General features: G+C 47.6%; 2 protein-coding genes across 4 annotated transcripts in view; one reads left to right on the plus strand and one right to left on the minus strand.

Moving 5' to 3' along the window:
* Positions 1–20,065, plus strand: part of LOC128720356 (uncharacterized protein ZK1073.1) — a 29,300-nt gene extending 9,235 nt beyond the window's left edge. For 2 of the 3 annotated variants that reach the window (XM_053814021.1, XM_053814020.1), the window contains exons 3-9: positions 13,632–13,682; positions 14,618–14,681; positions 14,773–14,890; positions 15,389–15,671; positions 17,876–17,988; positions 18,060–18,222; positions 18,297–20,065. In XM_053814021.1, the coding sequence (XP_053669996.1) occupies positions 13,632–13,682; positions 14,618–14,681; positions 14,773–14,890; positions 15,389–15,671; positions 17,876–17,988; positions 18,060–18,222; positions 18,297–18,536 (1,032 nt within the window). In that variant the 3' untranslated portion in view covers positions 18,537–20,065. Of the gene's footprint in view, positions 1–13,631; positions 13,683–14,617; positions 14,682–14,772; positions 14,891–15,388; positions 15,672–16,718; positions 16,731–17,875; positions 17,989–18,059; positions 18,223–18,296 lie in introns of all 3 variants that reach the window. The other variant, XM_053814022.1, reaches the window with a different exon arrangement.
* Positions 20,066–20,311: 246 nt separating this feature from the next.
* Positions 20,312–22,018, minus strand: LOC128721360 (tubulin alpha-4 chain-like). The gene is made up of 5 exons (XM_053815104.1): positions 21,700–22,018; positions 21,207–21,627; positions 20,935–21,140; positions 20,656–20,858; positions 20,312–20,587 (listed from the first exon to the last, which is right to left on the minus strand). Exons 1-5 carry the CDS (start codon positions 22,016–22,018, stop codon positions 20,324–20,326), a joined length of 1,413 nt encoding a protein of 470 aa, XP_053671079.1. The 3' UTR covers positions 20,312–20,323.
* Positions 22,019–22,832: the final 814 nt, after the last annotated feature.

The following is a 22,832-nucleotide window of genomic DNA, read 5'->3' on the forward strand; positions in this document are numbered from 1 at the left end:
AGAGCTTTTCCCACCCAGCAGGACTTCTTCGGCTGACGTCACGCACGGAACCGCTCTCCGGCAAGTTGTCTGATGCGCTCGTGTACACCAAAGCACGAGCTTCTTATTATCCATCCGACGGTGAGCCGTAAGTGAGCCTTTCCACTCGAAAGCAGTCGTCCTGACCGGTTCCGGGAGGGTCTGCATGAATTGTTAACGCCAGTGTCGGTATGCATCCGGTGGCCGGGAAGGTGCCCAGGGTCGGCCATTTCCATCTCGGGCGAATGTCCTGGGGCGTGTTCGGTCGTGTCACCTTAGGAGTTGCGTTCATAATTCATGAGATTAGAAATAAGTCACAGCCGCACGGGCGGAACGGGACTTGGCTCGGGGTGCTACTCGCCGGCTTCCCGGTGGTCTCGATGGGTGTGTGTATGTGTGAGTGTGTGTGATGCTACCCACCTCCCGGTAAGCCCTCGAGGACTCATCGTTCGTGGTTCGTAAAGACGACAAGCGATGGTGCAGTCACAGGCAGACCGTAAAGTGCATACCGAGACTGCTGCTGGTCTCGGCTTAGTGACCGGGTTTGATAATTTGATATCTCCGATCCGAGGCCCGCAAACAGGTGTGCGATGGTCGGTAAAGTCTAGGCCGCTTGTCCTAGATAACGGCCGGGATTGTAATGGAAACCGATGCCAGGTCACCGTTCGAGGCGTTACACCGATGCAGGCAGGCCTTTAGCCTGAAGGCTTTTGGTTCGTTCCTGCTGTGAGAACATGCATTGTGACGAGGCAACACGTACGCTTTTGATTATTCTCCGTACAATGTTGGGGCCAGTTCTGTTTTCCTTGTCACTGGTGTGGATCATAGTAAATGGGTGGATGTTTAAAGCGCACTGTAGATTGCGTTTAAGGGTTGGTTGAGTTGAGAAATGATCGAAAACCCGAACATGGACATATGCCTGTCGTCGTCAGAAGGTTACTTTAGTTTCCTCCATCGTGGGAACGTCTCGTTTGCATTATAATTTTGCGGATTTTCACTCATCGACTCGCTCATCGGGCGGTGTAATGATATTCATGAACCTTCCACTGGGGAGCATTTTGAACGGGATTTTTGAGCGGATTATGATGAGCAGAGCTTCAGACGGTACCACTTTGAACCGTGCTTCCGAAAAACAGCCCACAACTCACGTGTGTCGCACTTTACGCGAAACCAAACCCGTGCTTTTAATGCGAATCGAATATTCAGTGGAATTTATTGTGGCACACTGATGGTCCTTTTCGCAACAGCCCATCAAAAGGCTCATCGCGTTCGAGATGTGATGCGAATTCGTCGCCGGGTTGACGTTGACGGCTCGGGTCGGGCATGAAGTTTTCCCATGACGTACTCATCGAATTACCCGTACGAGTGGCAGATAATGAGTTGACCACCTCAAGAAATCCACTGCATTAACCGAACGCTCGCCAGATGCAGCAAAGGGGGCGAAAAATAATCCCAACCGCATGGTTCCCCGGGGATGCATCACGTGGTTGTGAGGCCCTTTAGCAACTTCGTTCTTGCGATGCAAACTGCGCCCTCTAACCACGCCGTGGGTCGGCAAAAGGTTAACGAACGACGCAATTCGATGCCGTCCGCCAAAAGCGCGCCTCAACATGAGGGCTGATACGCCAAGGGAAACCCAAGGGGTCGTGGGCACGCGCAGGCAAAAGATGTCCCTTATTCCTGCCGTTCCTACGGGAGAGCGGAACCTTCCCATGTTTTTTTTTGTCCAACCAACGCGAGCTTCTCTCCCGATCTCGCTACAAAGTGTGAGCATTTTTCCCGTGGCCCAGTTTTCCCATTTCCCGACGAGTGAACGCACGTTTGGGTTCATTTCACGGCACTCAAACTGCTCGCGCCCTTTCACCGAGCAACAATGTTGTTGTTCATCGGGTGGCGGAATCTGCGCTTGGGTGGGCCGTGTGCGCGCGCACGAAGGTGTGGGTGGGTGTTTGGGTGCTGGAAACGAAAGGAAAACCCTCCATCGAAGGGACCCGCCTGGGGGGAACGCGAGGACCATGCGCACGGAGCAAACGGGGCCGGAAAAACTGTGACGTACTTGGGAAACCATACATACCCATGGGGCCCTTCCACGCGGATCGACCAGACCGACCGAGGGTTCACTCGTATCGAGTGATAAAGCATGAGCAGTGCCCCTCCCAAGCACCCTTTCCTCGTCAAGTTCGGCGAGTCTCTCGAGCGACTCGTCAGCTCGGTTGAGTCCTCCTGGTCTTATCGAGGAGCGCGCTTTCAGTTTACCTTCGACGGTTGAACCTTGCAGGTGGCAGAAACCACATCTCGCCTCTCGATTCGCAGCTGTTCCAGCGCGCAGTTTCAAAACGACTACGACGTCATCTCCGGTGTCCTCTTCGTCCGCGGGAACCTGTTTCATGTGCGTAGAAGCGTCCGTTGAAGGGCAACACGAATCCATTGCATCGTTGAAAGCGCGAGCAGTGAAGCGTAGAGGAGAGATTAGTGAACTACCCCGTTTTTTTTCGTTTTTCGTTTTTTTCTCCTTCCCCTCCATCTGGTGGACAGGGTGTGTGTGTGTGTGTGTTTGTGTGTGGGTGGAGCACGGGCGGAAAAGCATTGTCTGCTTCCGTGCGGTGCATCGGCGTGCACCGGGCAGAAGCCTTTTGTTCGACTGGCCAAACAATGGATGAGCGGCGGTGGGTGGAGTGGAGTGGAGTTGGTTGGGTGGTAGGCTTTTCCTCCACCCCCACTTCAACCCCTTCTTTCCTTGCTCGCTTGTGGGAGCGGGTTGGCCGGTGACAATTTAGTGAAGTGGAGCGCAATGTGGCACGGTGTGCAAACAAAGGAAACTCGTCCAAAAATGTGACCAGGACCGGGGGGAAAATTGCGAACCACAAGCTTGCATGTTTGCGTGAATTTGGGCTCCGCATTGAAACAGGAGGAGTTTTTATTTCGAATTTTATTAGGTAAATCAACCAACGCATAAGCGCAGTGAGTGCACAGTGCAAACGAGCAACGATAGTGAGCAAAGTTTTGCACATATGGGACATAAAAACTTTACGTTCGGAAACCGATTTGTCGTCAGCAACGGAAAGTCGAATCACGGCGTAGAATAGCGCGTGTTCTAGTCAGTGCAAAGCCCCGAATGCAGTAACATATCCTGCTCGAGACAGCAGCAACTTTCTTAAGGGCACCGACAAGTAACGCACCCTCGGGATTTTGCCCCAGTTCTCGTTCGGGGAACGACCAACGGGAAACGAACCGCTCCCGGACTCGAAAGGATATTCCACCACTCGTTCGCTCGCTCGCACCATCGAAGAAGGCACAGGACGACAGGAAGTGTAAGAGCGCCGTGTCGCGATGGAGAAACTGAAGTCAAACGACGCAACATCGGCGGCACCGACGGGTTCACCACCGTCGAGAAGCGTCCACGTACGTATACCGAGGGGTTTATTTCAAATAGGCGCAAGGACGAGGTATCCGCTAAGAAGGACGTTGTCAATATCCTGTTCTATTTCCCGGCCGGCCGGTCGAAAGAGGGTTTTTTCTCGCTACGCCTCACGCTAGAAGGGAAGTGTGTCGAACGGATTTCATGGCCGTTTAATCCACCTTCCACGCGGAGCCACGAAAACGCACGTGTACGAGGCAAATGAAACAATGGCGACGATCTTTCTGGTTTGCAGGTGCTGCCCATGGGCTAGTGAAGGTAAATTGCTTCATTGGGGGCAGCGAGGGATGCGATGAACTTTCCGGATAGCGTTCGATTCGCGCCATTTTCCACCCGAAGGAATAACAAATCTCCGAACGTAATAGGGAAGCTAGTTTTTCTTTCCAAAGAGGGGTGACTCGTAAACTATCGTACTCCCTATACGAACACTATAAGCCTCGCTTTGGTTTCAGAAGGGAAGCGTTATGTTATGCAAACAACGGCTTCTTGCTTGGGCAGCAAAGTTCGCAGTGCACAGAAGTCTAAAGCTACACGCGTAAATGCTGAGAAAAAAAAATGGTTGACCGTTACTTCCTGGGGAAGCTTTTTTTTCGAAGATGTTGGCTGAGCATCGTGTGTTTTGGTGCTTGAGAAAATATGCGTTTCGAAAGTGATTTAAATCGCACTTGAAAAATGCGATTCGTATTTTGCCCTCTTGGGCTCGTATTTGTCGGTTAGTTTCACAATAAACGGAAAATTCAAACACTAGTATTTCCTCACAAGGGCCATCAAACGTATCAAATGGGAACGGAACATAAAAATCAAACGCAAAAATCCTCGATTATCGATTTTAACCTACTCCCGGTGGCTCACCGGATTCCCGGATTCCGATGGGATGATAAATGACTAGCATCCACAGTCGCACAGCGCTGGCGAGGACAGACGAGGGCTTCTTAAGCCTCAGCTCCTCAGTTCCGGTGTATGTCGGCTGTTATTTATTTTATCCCCACTACCCTGGGGCCGAGAGAAACGGCACGGGGCAACTCTGCACTCATAATGCACGCGCTGAAATGAGGTCGACACGATGATGTTTGAGCAAACAGGCTGGCAGGCTGGCAGGCTGGCAGGCTTTATGCATGTGCGGGTGCGAGCAGCCTTCTAACAAGAGAGTTTGAAGGGCCACCAGTAGGGCGGTTGGCTGGAAAATAATCAACAAAACGAGCGAACGATGATACACGGTTGGTGAGGACCGTTCGTCCTCGGAGACAGACGGACGGGTGACTCCAAATGCACGAGCGAAACAAGACACGGCGTTGAGTTTAATTTTAAAGGGAGCAAAAAAATCACACACATACACCCTCACTCTTATTAGAATAGGAGCGGGCTCCCGACGATGACGACGAAATTGGGGACGTCCTGCCGACCGAGGATAGGCGGCAGATGAGCTCCGTTTGGGTGAAAGTGTGGGGCCATGAGCTTTATTCACTCTCTTTCTCTTTCTCGCTCTGTTTCGTTTTTGTTTGACGCCCCGATCCGCCGGGAAATTGGCACGCGACCGGTGCGATGGCACCGAGGATGAAATGTGAAAATCACCAGAGGGTGGAAAATATGATATTTATGATTGCATTTTTTTGGCCCCACGTTGTGTAGCCTGAAATTGAATAAGATGATGAAGTTTGCGGCCCTTCGCAGCCTGATATGCTTTCGCCGGCTCGATATTGTTCTTTCGGTGGATTTTTCAGCTTCGAATCGAATATCTCGAACTGTAATCACCCATCGATCGCTTTCGTGGAACATTGTCGTCCACGGAATCGATGACGAGAAGATAACAATGCTCATGTGGGGTGGATTTCTTTTGTGACTCTTCGTTTCCCGAGAAGCAAAGACGAATCCTTTTGCACTTGATGTTGCATATCATTTGTTTGCACGTTCCGCTCGGTTCCTTCGATCTCGGTTACGCTTGGTGTCACGCTCGTAGGAAGGAAAGATTAATTTTCCTAACGAGCAGTCCCAGCCGTTCCCTATCATCCATCATTTAGGGTAGAGCATTGTTTTATACACATTGTTGGGCCGTATTTATGTGTGGTTAATTTTGCACAAGTTGACCAGGATTACGTTGGTCATCCATCTTGAGGCGGCTTGACATTTACCCAACGGTCACGATGACGGTAACGATCGTGCGCAGGTTGTGCACTGAGAAGAACTGCATCGAAGTCATTGCAGCTTCAAGCATTTATCATGATATTATTCCCCATCCAATGCTCGTTTCTGGGATATGTTTCAGTTGATGAACATCCCGGAAATTGATAATCTCCGGTCCTCCGGTAGCTGGTCCGAAACGACAGCGAACTTGTTCTTGTTAATTAAACGCATGCTTATGCTAAGTCTAATCAAGCGACATCCTTTGCCTGTTGGCTTTACGTTAAAATGGACTTGGGCTCAGGAAATCCTTGGGGAAACAGTTAATTCACATTTCTACCAAACTTCTGGAAATCTAATGAACTCTATTAGTTCAACAAATAAAAATGCATTTGGTTATGCTTTCAAATGTTCCTCAGGAATGAAGATAATCTTGCTTTAACCAGTATATTATTTCCCCTATCACCCCGTAGAAGAATTTGAAAAAAGAAGCACAAAAAACAATGATAGGTAACCCTTCAGTATTATGTTCGACCACAGTGGATGAAATATGTTGTCAGTGAATCAGTTGTCATAGAGCGTCGCAAATTTATGGACCCAGCGATGATGAAGTCAATGACACAGCTCCTGATGACAGGATGACGGCCATATTGGTACCATCCTCCATGGAATTCCATCTCGGGTGAGGTACACAATCGATCGGTTCGGTATGGTGTGGTTAATTTGCGAAGCTCGCTTGCAGCCTGCAGACGAGTAGGAAAAAAGTCCGAAAAGCGACCAACGATGGCGAACCGAACAAAGCATGTTTGCACGATCCATCAAATCGAAAAGAAATCACGTCCATTATTGGGTCGGCATCGGTTTGGCCATCGACCGGTTTGGGTTCTTTGCATTCGCATGGTGCGTTTGATGGTACGTTGATTTTTCCCCTTTTACCTACCAACTAAAGCTCTTAATTCGTTTCGTCGACGGAGCCCTGCGAGAACGTGGTCAGTATGCTAAAATTTTCGCCCAACATCAAGCGGAGGTTCGGAACGATACCTAAACGGGTTTATGATAACGAAGATGGTTCGAAACGTTTCCCTGCGGCTTGGTTTGGTTGCATTGAGCGCACTCAAACTAGTTTCCCTAAAGTCATGTCCATTTCGATTTCCATTGAAGAGAAGAAAAAACGACCGCGCGTGTTTTCATATCAAAGTGAAGGCGCATTTTCTTTCCGCTCTCCCTTGAAAACGGTGAAGGTGAAACAATAATAAAACCGAATGACGTGAGCATATTCCTTTCCAGGCGGACCTTTGGAGGTGAGGTCGAAGAAAATTGGGGTCTATGTGGTCGAAAACCCGTGTTGAGGTCGGTGCCGCCGTGCCTACGGTCCAACACACCCTGTGGTGGCGGGAAAATAAATACCCCCGCTCGCATTATGACGCTGAATTGTGTGGGAACGACGCCAGATAGAAAGCACCATAAAATAGCGATATGTATGTGGAACGATGAAGTAATATAAGCATGCACGTGGGAAAATGGTTTCCCAACGGGATGAAAAGACGACCGACAGTAGAGTTTCTGGAGGCGGCAACCAATTGGTGTGTTCTCATTTACGTCAGATCCCGATTGGAGTAGTGAATTGTTTGTATATTTATTTGGCACAACTTAAGTGCGCGAAATAACTTCATTCCTCCTGCAGATGTTTGTTTCATTGGCTCAGAGCTTTAGTTCCAATTGGAGAATGAAATGGATTTGAAGCAATAAACTTATTAATGGCATTACATTCGTGGTAACATTAACCCATAGTTTATCCTACTCTTTGATGCTTACCGTGTGACGCTAAAATGTGATCACCGTAGCAATCGGCACGAAATCAGACCACACCAGCGATTGTTTGACAAGTGTTCATTCCGCAACCTGCCACAAGTGATACACGTCACTTAATGCACTTGGCGATGCAACAAATTATCAAACAGGTTCAATTGAATGACTGCTCGGACATCTCAACTATGTAACCACTTAAGGGGCAGTGCGTGCTTGGACAATCTTATCAGCAAACACTTTACAACGACCCTGACGGGAAAATGTTCCGCATGATTACGCAAGATGCTTCAGTTTCGCACAGTATTCGAATGAACTGCATCAGTAGGAATTATGTTAACATGCGTGTTTTCGCAGTGTCACTTGTCAGAATGGAGACGCCTAGTCTTTTGTATGAAATTGGTTTAATTATTTTTCTCCAACTAAATCATGGTTAATATTCCTTGGCCGAAGCAATTTATAGTAGCAGGATGCCGATGGTTTCTGTATAAAAAAGGGCCCTATCAAAATGGGCTTAAAACTGTTTCGAAAAGCCAACTCCAAGTTCCCAAGGGGTTTGGTTTGTGTGTGTGAGTTTCGTTAGGGTCGCTATCATTTATGCATGAAATTCGATATTTTCCACTTCTTTGTACCGTTTCCGTTCCCAGGAGAGGAATCCCAATTGTTAGGTTAACGAACTTGCGGGTTAAGAAGCCCTTTATCTCGCATTATGTTACTCCCGTGCCGCTCACCGAGTCCCGATGGATAATTGATTAATCCGAGGGGACTTCCGTTGGGTGGCGAGGCGGATGAGTGATATGTTCGTGTAAAGTTGGCGTTTACTTTCCTACCAGTGAGCTCATCGGAGGTTTCCTTTTCCGTATCCTCGACGAACCACGACCGGTTAAACCACTTCCCAGGTGGGGCACCAATCATTTTTTTCGCTGAGATGTTGTCCCGAAACCGATCGATAGGGTATCAAATTTCCATCCCTGTCACATACGCCACTGGCAGCGAGCGCTGTTGTTTTGCTCGTCTCTGATCGCCTTTCGTGCTCACTGGAAAAAAAAAGCTTTGTTTCGCCCCGTTTGGACGACTCCACTGGAAGAATGAAACCGCAATGTTTGGGTGGTGTTGATTAAATTTCACCACCAATTTGTATCGCCCTATCGAACAAAAAAAAACAAACACACATACTCACACAAATCCAATAAACGCGTATCGATTGTGTGACCGACGGTTGGACATAAGAGGAGAAGGATGCAAAACAAACCGAACGAAGGGACGAAAATAAAACCAAGGGCCGGAACATCATGGTGATTTGTGGCGCTAATTTAAATTTCCAACCTCCAACGGGTTTCAACCCATTCAAACCAATCACTGCCAATCGAGAGTGACTGAAGCTGGGGCCTTTGCCAATCGCTGCGAGCGACGCAAGTCAGAAACGATGGCGATGGGATGGAGAAAACGTCAATAATTTCAATTCACCCTTGCCCGAGAAGTGGTCGACCGCGAATCAACCCGTTGAGGATGGGGTTTTTCACGCCGTCAAATATTTGCATCCACCCGGGTGGGTGTTTTCAGTCTTTCGCAGGCCAGCGGCGCAGCTGGATCGGGTTTTCCCGTGCGTGGAAATTTCTCGGTGATCGAGTATCGAGTGAGCAGGGGATTAGTTAATCGAAGTAGGCCCATTTTTTCGAACTGCCTCCGTGTCGTACCCGTAAAAGTGCTCACCACGCAATAAATCAAGTTGGTTTTAGTTGGTTTCGGGCTACTTCGATCTATCGTACGCGTGACCAAAGTGACTAGCAGTGGGCTTGACCGTGGCCTATCGAACTCGCTCAAACGACGCAATTACCACCGTGAAGTGTGCCGTGCCCGTAAAAACGCCATCCCATGGTTTCGGTGACGTTAATGCATTCGATGATAATTCCGGCAAATCCATTTTCCTCGGTTTTGTTCCACGTCTCGAGCCTGTTTGCGCACCATCCATCATAAACCGTTGGCTCGGCCGTACGATCGGTTCTGTGTGGGGCAATTTATTGGCCATGAAATGCGGCATCGTCACAAAAATTACCACGGCGCCACGGACGTGGGGCGAACGAAAACGAGCCTTGCACCTCCTTCGAAGCGAACAATCGTGTTTTCGTTCGGTGACGTGCGGTTTTGTGTGCGCGGAAAATTGACTCATTTCCTTGGGGCGCGCTTGTTGCGCCTGGCTTTGTTGGCCTGGTAAACAATGCTCACCTACATGCCCCGAGGACGCTGGTGGGAACGATGTATGGCCATATTACTTGATTATTTACGCCCATAGTCGCGTGGGTGTATTTGATTGAAAGGCCATTTAAAGGCTTCAATGGGCTGAACGGCGCTTTCAGCGTTTGCTTCCCAGTAATTTCAGGATCCTTTGTTCTTGTGCTGTTGAACTACGAGAGTGGGAAAGGGTTTCATATATCTTCTTTCGAAACTTCGTTAGCTGTGTTGTAGTTGTTTCAGAATTGGATCCTCGATGGAAGTTGTCCTGCCTCTCCGATACTGCATTTTTTTCACCAAGTATTTTTTTTAAATGCAATAAGTTTTCCCATTCCTGTACGGTGTAACGGGCTTGTGACTGCCCACATTCCGCATTTAACGCGATTTTACGAAGCAAATCATCGCTCCTGTGTTCCGATCATGATAGCGAATCACCATCGGGTTCCGGTTCGAGCTGGGTTCGATTAGTCCTTACCGGTTTGGCCTTGCAGCGGGCGGAAACTTTTCACCGAGCTGTCTCAGCTGCGCCTCGACGTCGCTTAGAACGCGAGAAAAGCGATTTAATTTAAAAGCAATTATCTTCAATTGAAAACTTCACTACAACGCACATGCTGCCGGCGGTGGGTTTGGATGGATCGACCTCGGCCAACACTCGAGTTCGTTTGAGCTGAGTCGTACACCGTCACTAGCGATGGGTTTCTGCGATCGATCGAACAGCACTCGTTGATTGGAAATTGATCGGAAATGGGGTTTTGCGTTGCACTTTTGCAGGGTGGTTTGCCTTTTTGGAGCCGGAAGCCGGTACATCCACGAAGATGTTTAGCTTGCGGCATGCCTGCTCAATGCCAGGAGCGAATCTCCCTTGGAGAAAGTGAGTGCAATGTGACGACTGTTAGTGATGGTTTATTTATAGCACCTGCACCGTAGCATGTTGAATAAACTCGGTTGGAGTGCAATTTCGCATAATTCAATCGGCACTGATGGAATGTTCATTTTAACGCCGAGTAGTTACAGTTACAAGTAACTGTTGTGGAAAGCTGCAACCGGAAGAAAAATACGCAAAACTTTTGCTATTTAGAGAGGCTGAAAAACAAATCCACTCAGAGAGCTTTAGCGAGTCAGGCTAAAAGTTGATCTGTCCCCAATAGATTAGCTTGGGCACAGATACTGATGATCTGCTTCCTCATCGTAAGGATGTTTGAAAATTATCGACCCAGCCCGTGTAACGAACCATCTTGCCGTACGTTGTGTAGCACGTCCAATTCCAATTTTCATTCCCAACCGCAGTTAGCGTTGGGGCTCGGTTGTGGTGTTTTCTGCCAGCGTTTTCAGCAGCAGCAATCGAGACATGCTTGCCGCTCGTTCGTAGCGAAAAAACAGAGATTTTTCACGAGTATTTCCTTTTTTTCGGAACCACTAATGACGCATCTCTCGCATGCCTCCTGGATGGCTATTAACGTTCCAGAGAAGCCACACGAGAAACCTACCAAACGACCGAAAGCAACACAAACAAGCACACAAGAAATACGGAAGTGGAGCTAAGGAAAAGGAGTAGAGCAAAATTCGCTCGATGGGAAAATTCTCTCACCGCAGATGCGACAAAAATAGATCACGAACCCGGGCGTGGACGATGGCGACAAATGATACGAGACCACCACCATCTTCTGGCACCATCGGAGGGTCCGGCCACCCATTTCCGGTCCGGCCTCGTCTTCCGGTTTGTCGCCTGATGTGACCTGTGTGTGTGTGATTGCACCGGAAAATCGCTCCACCGTGTCACTCCTTCGCCCGCGTTGGTTGACATTGCTTCCGTGTCGGTAGCTGCAAAACGGCCACTGTCACGTAATGGATTCTTTTTTCACTCTACTTTCCAACACGCGCCACTCGACGGTGGCATCGCGTGCCAGGGCGCCACCTACGGCCAAGCGAAGGACCTCCAATGAAGCCCTTCGATAAGTGGCCACTTGTTGACGAGAAACGGGGCTCGGAAGCGACACTCGGAGCGAAAAGCAAGCGTCTTGCACCACAGCAGGGATCCTTTTACGATCCTGCTGGGTACCGAGCACATGTTTGCACTCGCTGGAAAATAAATATTAGCTCGCTGTAAAAATGTAAAGGTTGTGTGGAAGTGTGGAAGTACTTCCGGCCAGGTCGAAGCGGGGCGCCCGAGTTACGCTGAGTGGATTGGCTTGGTGACCGGCGAATTTGTGGCATCGCGCGTTTGTCAACATAGGGTGGTGAGATATTGAAACTTAAATAAAAACACAATTCCCTGCGGCGACGCGATCGAGTTTCAGGACGAACACATGCAAAATCATCGCTGAACGGGAAAATGGGGTCGGGAAGTTGTGAACGGGGCTTTTCGAAACCCAAGCACACAGCTGAAAGCCCTCCGGGATCAGCGTGGGTGATCACAATGTAGGCAGTTGTTCATCGTGGTGGTTATTTCAATTCGTGTGAAACATAGAACCAATTCGCTGAAAGAAAAACAATGCTCAATTTGAAAAACTTCGACGACAATGAAGGAAAAATATTTGTCCACTTCAACAGCCTATCCGTGAAAAAGTGACATCGAAACGTCGAGAACCCCCTAAGGAGCGTGCCGGGATCGATTAGTGAAAGTAGTAATTATCCTCGATTAAGCCCTCCGTCGGTCAGATCGGTGGTTGGAAGCGAACGGAAACGGAAAACCGAAACAATCGTCGAACAATGCGCAGTGGCTGAACGTGAAGCGAAGGTGCTCGTGAGCCGTGGTGGCTTGCAGTCGTGTAGGTCGTGGTATTTTCGTGGTAGTGAAGCCAACGTTCTGCTATCCCCCGCGAGCGCAACAAGTTGATGCTGAGACCGGGCAAGAAATAACAAACAAACACGCCAACCGACCGACCGGTGCCTTCCGACCACTTCAAACCGAACAGAGGCATCCTTGAGGCATCCTTGAGGCCCAGTGAATTCGACGAGCAGCGGACGCACGAGAGGACCAGCTTCGACGGCACAGGGTCTTCGATTTATGTCCGTGCCTCTAGCATGGGACGCCGGGTAAATGCGAAAAATATGTTCCGATGTTTGCGCACCGTCCGGAGGCAGCATTCTTTGTACGTTTCACCGAGCGTTCGATGCAAATGTGGCTTCAACGCGCTCGAACAATAGCGGCCAGGTTTTCCCGGGAATCCCAGGCACCACGGTGGCACGATGTGAGGTTTTCGAACCCAGCGCATACCCGGTGATCCGGTGGGATATCGCGAATCCCGGCCACGCAAGCCTGGCTGGGTTGGGTTCATGGATTATTCATCCGCTTTGCCGAAGCTGAAGCCGTGCTTTGCACCGGAGGCAGGACGAACCGTTCCCGAGCTTCGACTAATGGCATAATGGTGAAGTTTTCATAAATTTACAATAATGCCCACATCGCTGGCAGAAGTATGGAATTGATTCGTTACGTGGGTTAATGGAATTGTGTGCCATTTATGCCGAGCGCTTTGTTACTTACAGTGCGAGGAAGTCACCACCGTGAGGCACTTATCGGATGAGCACGCCGTGGCTCGTAAGCATTTCCTTTCTAATCATTTTCATCAGCGGTCGCTAAATGTTGCGGTATGTTTAAATTTGTGGGGATTGGTTTTGTACTCCTTTTTTGGTTTTATTCGTCACCACTCATTGCACCGACTCTGTAACGTAAAGCGAACTGGGTGATTGGTTCGGGTCGGTCGAATCACCATCCAATATTGATCCACAGAGACCGAGAGATAGAGAGAGAGAAAAGCAATTTATGCAACACGAGCGTCAATATTATGCCTATCGATGTGATGTTGATTTGATTTCACGTGATGGATGAATATATCCTTCGTTACCGATCATTCATTTTGATAAGACGTTAGCCGCAGCTAGGGTCGTGGAATAAGGCGTCGTCAGGAGTCAGTTATGACGTGATACACGTGATATGATATGATGAGAGAATGTTGTCCGCTGCTCGATGTAACAGTTCCCATGTTGACGATCCATTCGCTAATTCGATGTATGTATTGTCTTTCTTTTCGCTTCACAGCGGTATGCAGTCAACACGGAGAAAAGTGGTGAAATCATCGTCACAGTGCAGGTAAGTTAGCCCTTTAAGCTTTCTCAACATCTTCTCAAAATTCGGCCAGAAAAATGGCACGAAATAATTCCCGTCAATATTCCCCGAAATACGCCATCTTCCTAGACTTACTTATGCCTTTGTACTCTCTGAAGTGGTTGTTTAAAGACAGCCAAAACGCAATCATTTTCACGTTCGAAGTAACCTCGCTAATTACGCTCGCTAAGCTGTGGCATAAACAAAATCATTAGCAAATCTGAAGGGTGTCTTTTCGATGCTTCATTTTCGTTCAGCGGGCGTCCATTCCCATCCAGAACGGGGAAAAAGAACGCTCACTGCGAGTGGCAACACGGGAAATAAACACATTGTTCCGAGGCATCGAGCCGTCTATCGATTGCTCTCTAGCGTTGTCGGAACGGGAGGCATATTTGGGTTGGTTTGGGTTGTGAAAATGATGCCTTCCTAACCTTCTAACCTCACGCTTGCTCCGGCAGTCTTTTCCGATATCGTATTGCCATCGTTTTGTTCGCAATCGGGTGAAACTTTTCCCCCGAAGTAAGCGAAACTTTCCCTCCGCCTTTGAAAGCCAGGATCGGGATCTGATTGCAGCAGAGTATTGTTTTGCTTTCTTTCCGTTTGTGATTCGTTCGACATGTCGAATGACGAGCGTCCTTTTAACCTTCGCCCTTACGAGTGTCCTCAGTGAACTTGGCTCCCCGAAAAAGCCAACGAAACAAAAAAATGGAAAACATAACCAAACCAAAGCACTAGCTGGATGGGAAAGGAAGCCCACGCAAAAGAATGTTCAAAGTTGGTACCGAAATGAATAAACTTGCCCAAACTTGCCACTTCTGAGCGACTGCGAACGATCGCACTTTCGTCCCTTCCATTAAAGCCATTTTGTGGTAGAATATTTCATCCTTATTTTTGTGATCCATTTCCCCCTTTTCTCCTAGGGTGATCTCTCGCAGCAGGAAAAGCGAGCCGTCTTCCTCACGGTGCACGATCTCGGAACGAACCGTAAGTGAACGGGCTCGCGTAGTGACGGTGAAGTTTTTCTCCGTATTAATGCGTGTGCTCGGTGCTTCTTTTTCTCTCCTCCGTCTGGTAGATTCATCGTTCGAGGAGTTCGTCAACAGCGCGTGCATGATTGAAATCAAAGAACGGTCGTGCTTCATCCACATCGATGTGCCCGGTCACGCGGATAATGCTCCTAATTTGGCTGACTCGTAAGTATTGTACCGTCTAAATCCTAGGTATTCCATATCCGTCTGTCGGTAGGCGTGAGAAAATAACCGGCATTAACCGCAGAGATAGTCGTAGTTGATATTCTGATGGATGAAGGGGTCAATTCTTGATTGCTTTCGTGTGCGAGCTGTACAAATGACTGGGCGCCTCCATCAGAATATATTAGCACACGCACACACGATTCAAAGGCAGCTTATTTGCATTTTTGCGATAATTATTACGACGAAATGAGATAGTTTTTTCATACGAGATACGAAAATAAGATACAACCCACATTCGTTGCTGGCCCAAGAGCCATGAAATAGTAAAAATTTAGACCCGTCTTCCCAGTTGATTTCACCCACGCTGGATGTACTATCTCTGGTTAGTTTCCTTGGCAACTTCGAAGGCAACTTTGGGGAAAACTTTTACGACTTCTACCATCTATGCCTACCTAGTCCTGTCATGCGTTTTGTTTCCGATCTCTTCCCTTCCATCAGGTTCCAGTTCCCATCGCTGCAGCTGTTGGGCGAGGAGCTGGTCACAGTGCTGGACTTCCTGCACGTGAAGTACGTGATCGGTGTCGGTGAGGGCGCTGGTGCCAACGTGCTTGCCCGTTTCGGACTGGCTCACCCATCTCGCTGCTTGGGCTTGATCCTGATCAACGTCACCGGTTCGGCTGCGTCCGTGCTGGACGTGTTCAAGACGAAGTTCATCTCGTGGAAGGGCGATGAGGTTGGCCAATCGGCCGAGGACTTCCTGTTGTACCACAAATTCGGATACGTAAGTATGCCTCCGGATTCCAGCGATTCCATGGTGACCGGGCCATCCGATGATGGGCCAATGTCCACGCCAACGATACAATCACACTTAATCGCGGCCTGTCAAGGATATTCGCTAGTATCTTGGATGTCGTCGAGCACGAAATATTTTGTATCGATCACATTACCTGGATTCCACTGTGAACCGTCCCGTTGAATTGGCTTTCGGTGTTTATCGCTAGATCCCGCTGGGAATGGTGTCACTCTGTCAGGGAGACCACCGACGACCCCGGGTTTATGCTCCTTTTCCTCCATAAGTGTCCATGTTTGCAATGCAACCGTTTTCAAAATCGTTCCACTCCAGCACCACACAGCATCGTCGACGCGGTGAAGCATTTCCAGCTAACGAATCGTTCGTTGGGAATTGGCTCGTGTTTTCTGCATTGTTTGGTACAGCTCACCCTGAACCGAACCAAAAGCAAAAGGGCGTCCTTCTAGAAATGTTGAAGGACCCGATCCGATACACCATACACGCATTCACACAAATTAAACCGTTCACCATGACCGCATGCCGAACTGTATGATGATCTGCTAACAAACATGACATTAAATTAAATTTTTCTTCTTTTCTCTTTTCTCCTTCGTTTCTCGCAAAACACTCTTTTTCTCTCTTTCTCTCTCTCTTTCTTTCTCTCTTTTGCTCGAGAAACTTGTGGGTGTGTCTGGACGATCGATTACGTTGTGTATGATTTCTTTCGTTTCGCGTATTTTCCTCACATTTCGATTGTTTCGTTGGCGATCGGATCCGGCACACGACACACGTTAACTTTCGAGCTCGATTCATCCTTCTTTTCGCCGCATTATTCGTTGCATCTCGTGTATGTATGGTTGTTTTTATTTTTGGTTCTCTCTCCAAACCGGCTAAATGCGCAACATAAAACAACAACAACACAACAAATAAAACAAACTGCAACGATCGCATCATATGCAACCTCCGACATCCGCATCCTGACGACACGATTTCTGTTCCGTTTCTGCAAACAAACCAAAAACTTAAAAACTCACGCAGGTTTTCTCCGAGGTATTTAGAGTATCCTTGTTTAGCATTAGCTCTGTTCTTTTATTAGCTTCGTTTTTGGCTAGGCCCGCTCTCTAGAACTCGTTACGAGCGTTTGTTCCTTTGCTTTCTGCGCGTTGTATATTCGATGGTGTAGTTGTTTTGCTAACTTGCCTGGGTTCGGTGCTCGCCGACCCTTTCTTTTGTAGGAATTCCTTCCATTGGCTACACACACTCAAATCAAAAGTAAATAATGCACCCTATTAGCAAGGATCTACCGCGCAAGGAATGGCTGTTGGGTTTTCAGTTGAAATTGCTGTTGTCGCTTTCTATTGTTAGTAGTATGATTCTTGCTGACGGAAGTGTGTAGTTTGTTGTTCGGGCTGTAAAGTGAGGTTAAAGAGACGAGGCAGTGTGGATAAAATCAACGCCTCGCATCACTAACACATGCTCGCTAGGCTAGGAAGGAGTTCAATAAAATGGTGTATGTTACTATGTTACTTTCTTCTAATGATTGGCGCGCGGAGTGGATCATTTCACACAAATACAAAATTGATTGTTCGTAATCGTGTGAACATACACCTCTTATAGAATTAATCAAACAATATGGTTTGTTTGGCTTTATTGTATTAAAAACCACTAACAATCTTTACACGCGAGCATTTCCGATGATTATGTTTCCGTTGGGATCAAAAACAACAAAACTAACAACCCCAGTTGTGATTGGAATTGGTCGTAAATTGGCTGCTAACAACTATCCCGACTAAACTATTCACCAATAAATGAAAGGAAATGGTCGGAGGATCTGGATCACGTTTTAAAAATCCAACACGAAATTCGCTTCCTTCTCTATCCATCTCACTAGTCTGTTTTCTGCCTGCATACACTTGCCTTGTCTTTGCCTAACACTTTAGAAGTAATAACTATCCCTCTAAAACACCGTATTGGGACGGGATTGTACAAAGCAGGTAGCTCGCAAGTGGAACACGTTCGAGCCGTTCGGTTGATGTTTGTGTTTTGGTTCTCGTTTTTCCGTTTTAACCTCGATCGTTCCTCACACCAATCGCTGTCCAATAGCGCCTCGTAGATGACTCTCTATCACTCTCTCCTGTTCTTCTGCAAGTCCTTGAGGTGATTTCTGATAGCGTTATTATTCTTTTCGACCACAGCAACTGGTAGGCGACAACCCGGACAAGGAGAAGATCGTGTCCGAGTTCCAGAGCCGTCTACACAGCTCGTTGAACAACAAAAATCTCAAGCAATACGTCAAAGCATTTATGTCGTAAGTGTGATGAGTTTGAGCTACAATTGAGCGTGTTCAATTGTAATACGATGCGTTGGTTTTTTACACAGGCGCAAAGATTTACCCCTGAAGAACTGCAAGGTCGATCTGCTGCTGATCACCGGAGTCATGAGCCCATACGCCAGCGTTGTCGAGAAGCTGTACAAGGATCTAAACAAGGAGAAGGTCACGCTGCTCAAAGTGGAACGCGCTGGAGATGTTCTGGCTGATGCGGTAAGATCCTTAAAGCCTCGCTGTAGGTGAGAGCACTATGACCTATAGATCCTTTTGGTCACTTCCGTTTGCAGCCCGCTAAGGTGGCCCAATCGATTCTGCTGTTCTGCAAGGGTCAAGGTATGCTGACATCAGTCGCCATGCCAGGAGTTGACCGCAACAGGGCATTCTCCACCAGCTCTGGTGGCTCGAACGAGGGTTCGACAGGAGCGAGACGTCTGTCGCGTGGCATGTCCATGGAGGACTACGACAAGCCCAACATTCGGCGACTCAGCGTCACGATCAACGAGCAGTTGCCACCGATCAAGAAGTAGGGACGATGCGTCAGACCTAGCAATGTCGGAGAAGAGTCGGACGAGAGCTAGGCGGTGCAGCAGTTCGAAAGGCGACGTCGGTGGGTCTCTTTTTTCCTGGTGGCGGCGCCAGCAGCGATCGAGCGTTCGAATTTTCCACACAAACCACCAAAAACCACCATTTTAAAAACGGCCACAAGAAGGTCGACTCGATACGACTACTTCCCGGATGTTCCCAGCGGTTGGAACCACACCCAACAAATATTTAGAGCAAGCGCAAGCGCACGTATTAATCCTGAGCATATTTTAAGCTAACTGTAGAGCAGAACAAAAGCGCCATCTGGCGGTGCAATGATAAAGGACCTTCATAACCTCAAAACCAAAAAAAAAGTGAACGAAATCGGAGTCGGAACCTCCCCGGAGCGTGAGCGTTTGGTTTGGTTCAAATTAAACCAACCAAACTTACACACCCCGGTGCGGCTGGAGGACCAGTTCAGTTCGCAACATAACATAACGCACCTTGCAATGGCGGAGGACGAGAAGAAGAAACCAGCCCACAAACAAATCCCCACACTAGTAATACACACTCCTCTCGTGGCACTGTTGCGGCATCACTTTGATAGCGATATATTCATAGGTATCGATTTGTATGATTTCTAGAGCCTATATATATACACACACCTAACTATATAGCAGAAGTATATACACAACTATTTAAACAAGCCCCTGCGCGGAGACGTGTTTGGCGATATCGCGGGACAAATGCGATAAATGCAAAGTATAAACAAATGCTCGTACAAGCGTTTTTCTGCCGTCTAAGATCAAGAACGTGCGAACGAAAGTAACAGAAACACAGTAAACTAAACATTAAATATAAATATACACGAAGCTATATTTTGTCTCTTTTACATAAAAATACGAACGCGGCGAACGAGGGCTATCAACATCTAACAACATTCTCGTCAAAACCGCAGGAGTGCGCAATCCTTGCACGGTCTTTCTAAATGTCCCGTACGATATAACGATAAAAAAAACAACCTAAACAAAATGAAGCAGATACAGGTAGGCGAGAGAAAAATTGCAAGCCAATACAAAACTAATATGCCAATGTTAGCTGAATGTAGTAAAAACGTTAGACAACAAACAGTGAACTTACTCTTCACAACACAACAAGTACGAACGCTAACGCGGACGCGGATGGCTAAAACCTCGAAACAAACCCAGCCAGCAGCAGCAAGGCTGGACACCAGAGCGTTCAGTTGCCTCGAGGGCTCTTTGCCCAATTCACATGCAATACCAGCCTTCAGAACCTGAGCGCGTTGACGTGCCATGGGTGCGGAGGATTCGGGCAGCTTCATACTTCTGTTGTGGGTACAAATTTGCGAATGCGTGATCAGTGTCAAGCGCTGATAATGGCTAGTGGTGGCGCAAATGTGTTCTATTGGTCTTAGTTTTAATATTCGATACCGATTTGCTGCGCCGAAGCGCAAACATGTTCACCAAATACCGTGACCAAGGAGCTTTCTAGATTGTGCGATTCAGACACTTCAGCTCTAAAGCATTATTCAGGCGAATGTTAGTATGCAAAACCTTGGCACGCCTTCGCGGAGCGCAAATCTTCTAAACGCAAGCATATAGCATATATATACATAGCATACATTACTTAGAGAATATAGTTGACGAAAATAATAGAGCACGTTTTATTCGAATGCCTGTGAGCTTTCACTCTTGGGCAGCTTCAGCTTATCCTAGACAAAGCGAGTGACCAACAAATCGATCGAGCACAATCTCCATTAAGTGAAGCCGTATCAACCCGCTAGTTCTGCCTCACGATAGTCCACCTCGAGACAGGCCAGATTTTCCCGGGCTTCCCGAAACTCGCTCAACTCCAGTCCCTCGCCTGTGTACCAATGCACGAACGCTCGCTTCCGAAACATTAGATCGAACTTCTCGTCAATATTGCTCCACGCGTCTGCAATTGCCGTGTTGGAAGCGAGCATCGTCACACAGCGACTGACTGGCGCCAGGTCTCCGTCGGGTGCCATTTTTGGCGCCATCGAATTTATCCCAATCTGCCGGCGAGACAAAAACAAAAGGACCTCCTATTGGGTACGAAGTGACTTCTACTCTCCCTACTAACCTTGAACCCGGTGGGACACCAATCGACGAACCGTACGCTACGTATGGCCTTCATCCCCGCAATGGCCACATTGATATCCTTCGGAAGGAACTGCCCACGGTAGAGCAAACAGCACGCCATGTACTTTCCACGAGCGATATCACAACGCACCATCTGAGCACCGGGTTCAAACAGTTGCCTCGTCAGTGAGCCCACGTCTAGACCTGATTCGAAAAAAAAGAAAAGAAAAAAGGAAAAGCCTCGTTCAAGGTCAGTTTCAAGGTCATTCTGGAGGCTTACTCTCATGGTTCACATTTTCGCACGTTATCAGTGGCGAGAAGGAGATGAGCGGAAAATGGATTCTCGGGAAGGGCACTAGGTTGGTCTGGAACTCGTTCATGTCCACGTGGAGATCACCTCCGAAGCGTAACGATGCGGTAACATCCGACACTACGTGACTGACAAGCTGATTGAGGTTCGAGTAACTTGGCCGATCGATCGAAAGTCTACAGATTTAAAAGGAAAAGGAAAGTCATTCGCGACATTTACGGTACAATACCTTTCCCCACAACCTGCTGGTACAAATGTCGTAAATCGCCTGGTTGTCCACCAGAAACGAACACTCGACGTTGTCCATCGTTCGGTTCGTCATGAGAACGGTGTTGTACGGTTCTACAACGCTCGTGCTCAGCTTTGGCGAAGGATATATCGAGAACGAAAGGCGACACTTTCGCGGGAACTCTTCCGTCAACTCCTGAAGCAGATGTGCAGCTAAACCTGAACCGGTTCCACCACCAAAGGAGTGGTAAAGGAACAACCCTTGCAAGTTGTCCGCATCTTCGGCGATCTGTCGTGCGGCTTCCATCGCCCGGGAGAGTGTTTTGTGCGAGAGGTTGTAATAGCCACGTGCGTAGTTGTTAGCAGCGTCCTCTTTCCCTAGCACCATATACTCGGGGTTAAACAGCTCTCCGATTGCAGACGATCGTAGCTGATCTAAAAGCAGAAAAGCAGGTAAGAACTTGTGATTTCAATGACTGACGAACACGAAAGAAACGATCACCACACCTATCACCATCGGTTCCGTATCGATAAATACGGCTCGTGGGACGTATCGTCCTTCACCGTTGTTCGAATAAAACGAACAACACTCGGTAAAGTCTACTACACTGCAGCTATCTGCAGCTTCGACTCGTTGCCCATTTTTCCCAATGCCATGTTCCATGCCGTACTGCTCCCAAATGGCTTCTCCAAGCTGAATACCTGCTTGCCCAATGTGGAAGGACATCGTTTCACGATTATGACGACCCTGTGTTACGGAACAAGGAAAATCCAATCCCTGGGATGAGCTACTTCCACCGCACCGATACACAACCAAGCTCACCATTTTTTTGGGTTTTTCTTTAGTTTTCTTCACCAACTGCAAATTTGGAACTACTTCACTCCACGACGAAAGTTGATGTTTTTGTCATTTTATCGCGAGTTAAAACAGGACATGGTTGCTTTGTTGCGTTTTGTGCAAGTAATGCCGAATTACGTAAGCTTTTATTTTACCGATATTTTATTTTTTTCGAAACTTTCTTGCAACTGTTCGATTAGATGATCATGTGATGTGAAAAATAGCGATGTTATGCTTTTCTCCAATGTCTATTGTTGTAGGATTTTTTTCCAATTGATTCTAATCGTTGTTTCGCTAAATCAGACGTATGTTGCTCTGAAAACTTTGCAGTTGTGTAACAACTTTCTGTCGTTAAACAATAGTCCATATCCAAGAAAGGATCATCAACTAACGCACAAAATTCTACAGTATTAGATTGATTTTAAAGAATCCCCGCACTAACCAACTTCCTATTCATTAGATACTGATTTGTGCCATCTGAATCGTTATGAAGTTTGAATACAATCGTTCTCTAAATTCAAATTCGGATACGTTTCGTACACGTGCTGAAACTACAAGTGTACGCATGTCGCTTGAATCAAAAAGTTATCTACAAATTACATAAGTATTACAATTTGTTGAAACAGATCATATTACTCGCAAATAACAGTTGATAAAATGAAGGAAAATCGAATCTGGTCGAAAACTGTTCGTACCAAATAAACCCAATTTTTCACAAAGTAACAAGAGCGCATACCAGCCAGGAGATGACATTATTTTCGTTTCAACAACCGGTAAAAACTGTGATACAAGAAAACATTGT

The sequence above is a fragment of the Anopheles nili genome, chromosome 2, assembly GCF_943737925.1.
Source record: "Anopheles nili chromosome 2, idAnoNiliSN_F5_01, whole genome shotgun sequence".
NCBI classification, from domain to species: Eukaryota; Metazoa; Arthropoda; class Insecta; order Diptera; family Culicidae; genus Anopheles; species Anopheles nili.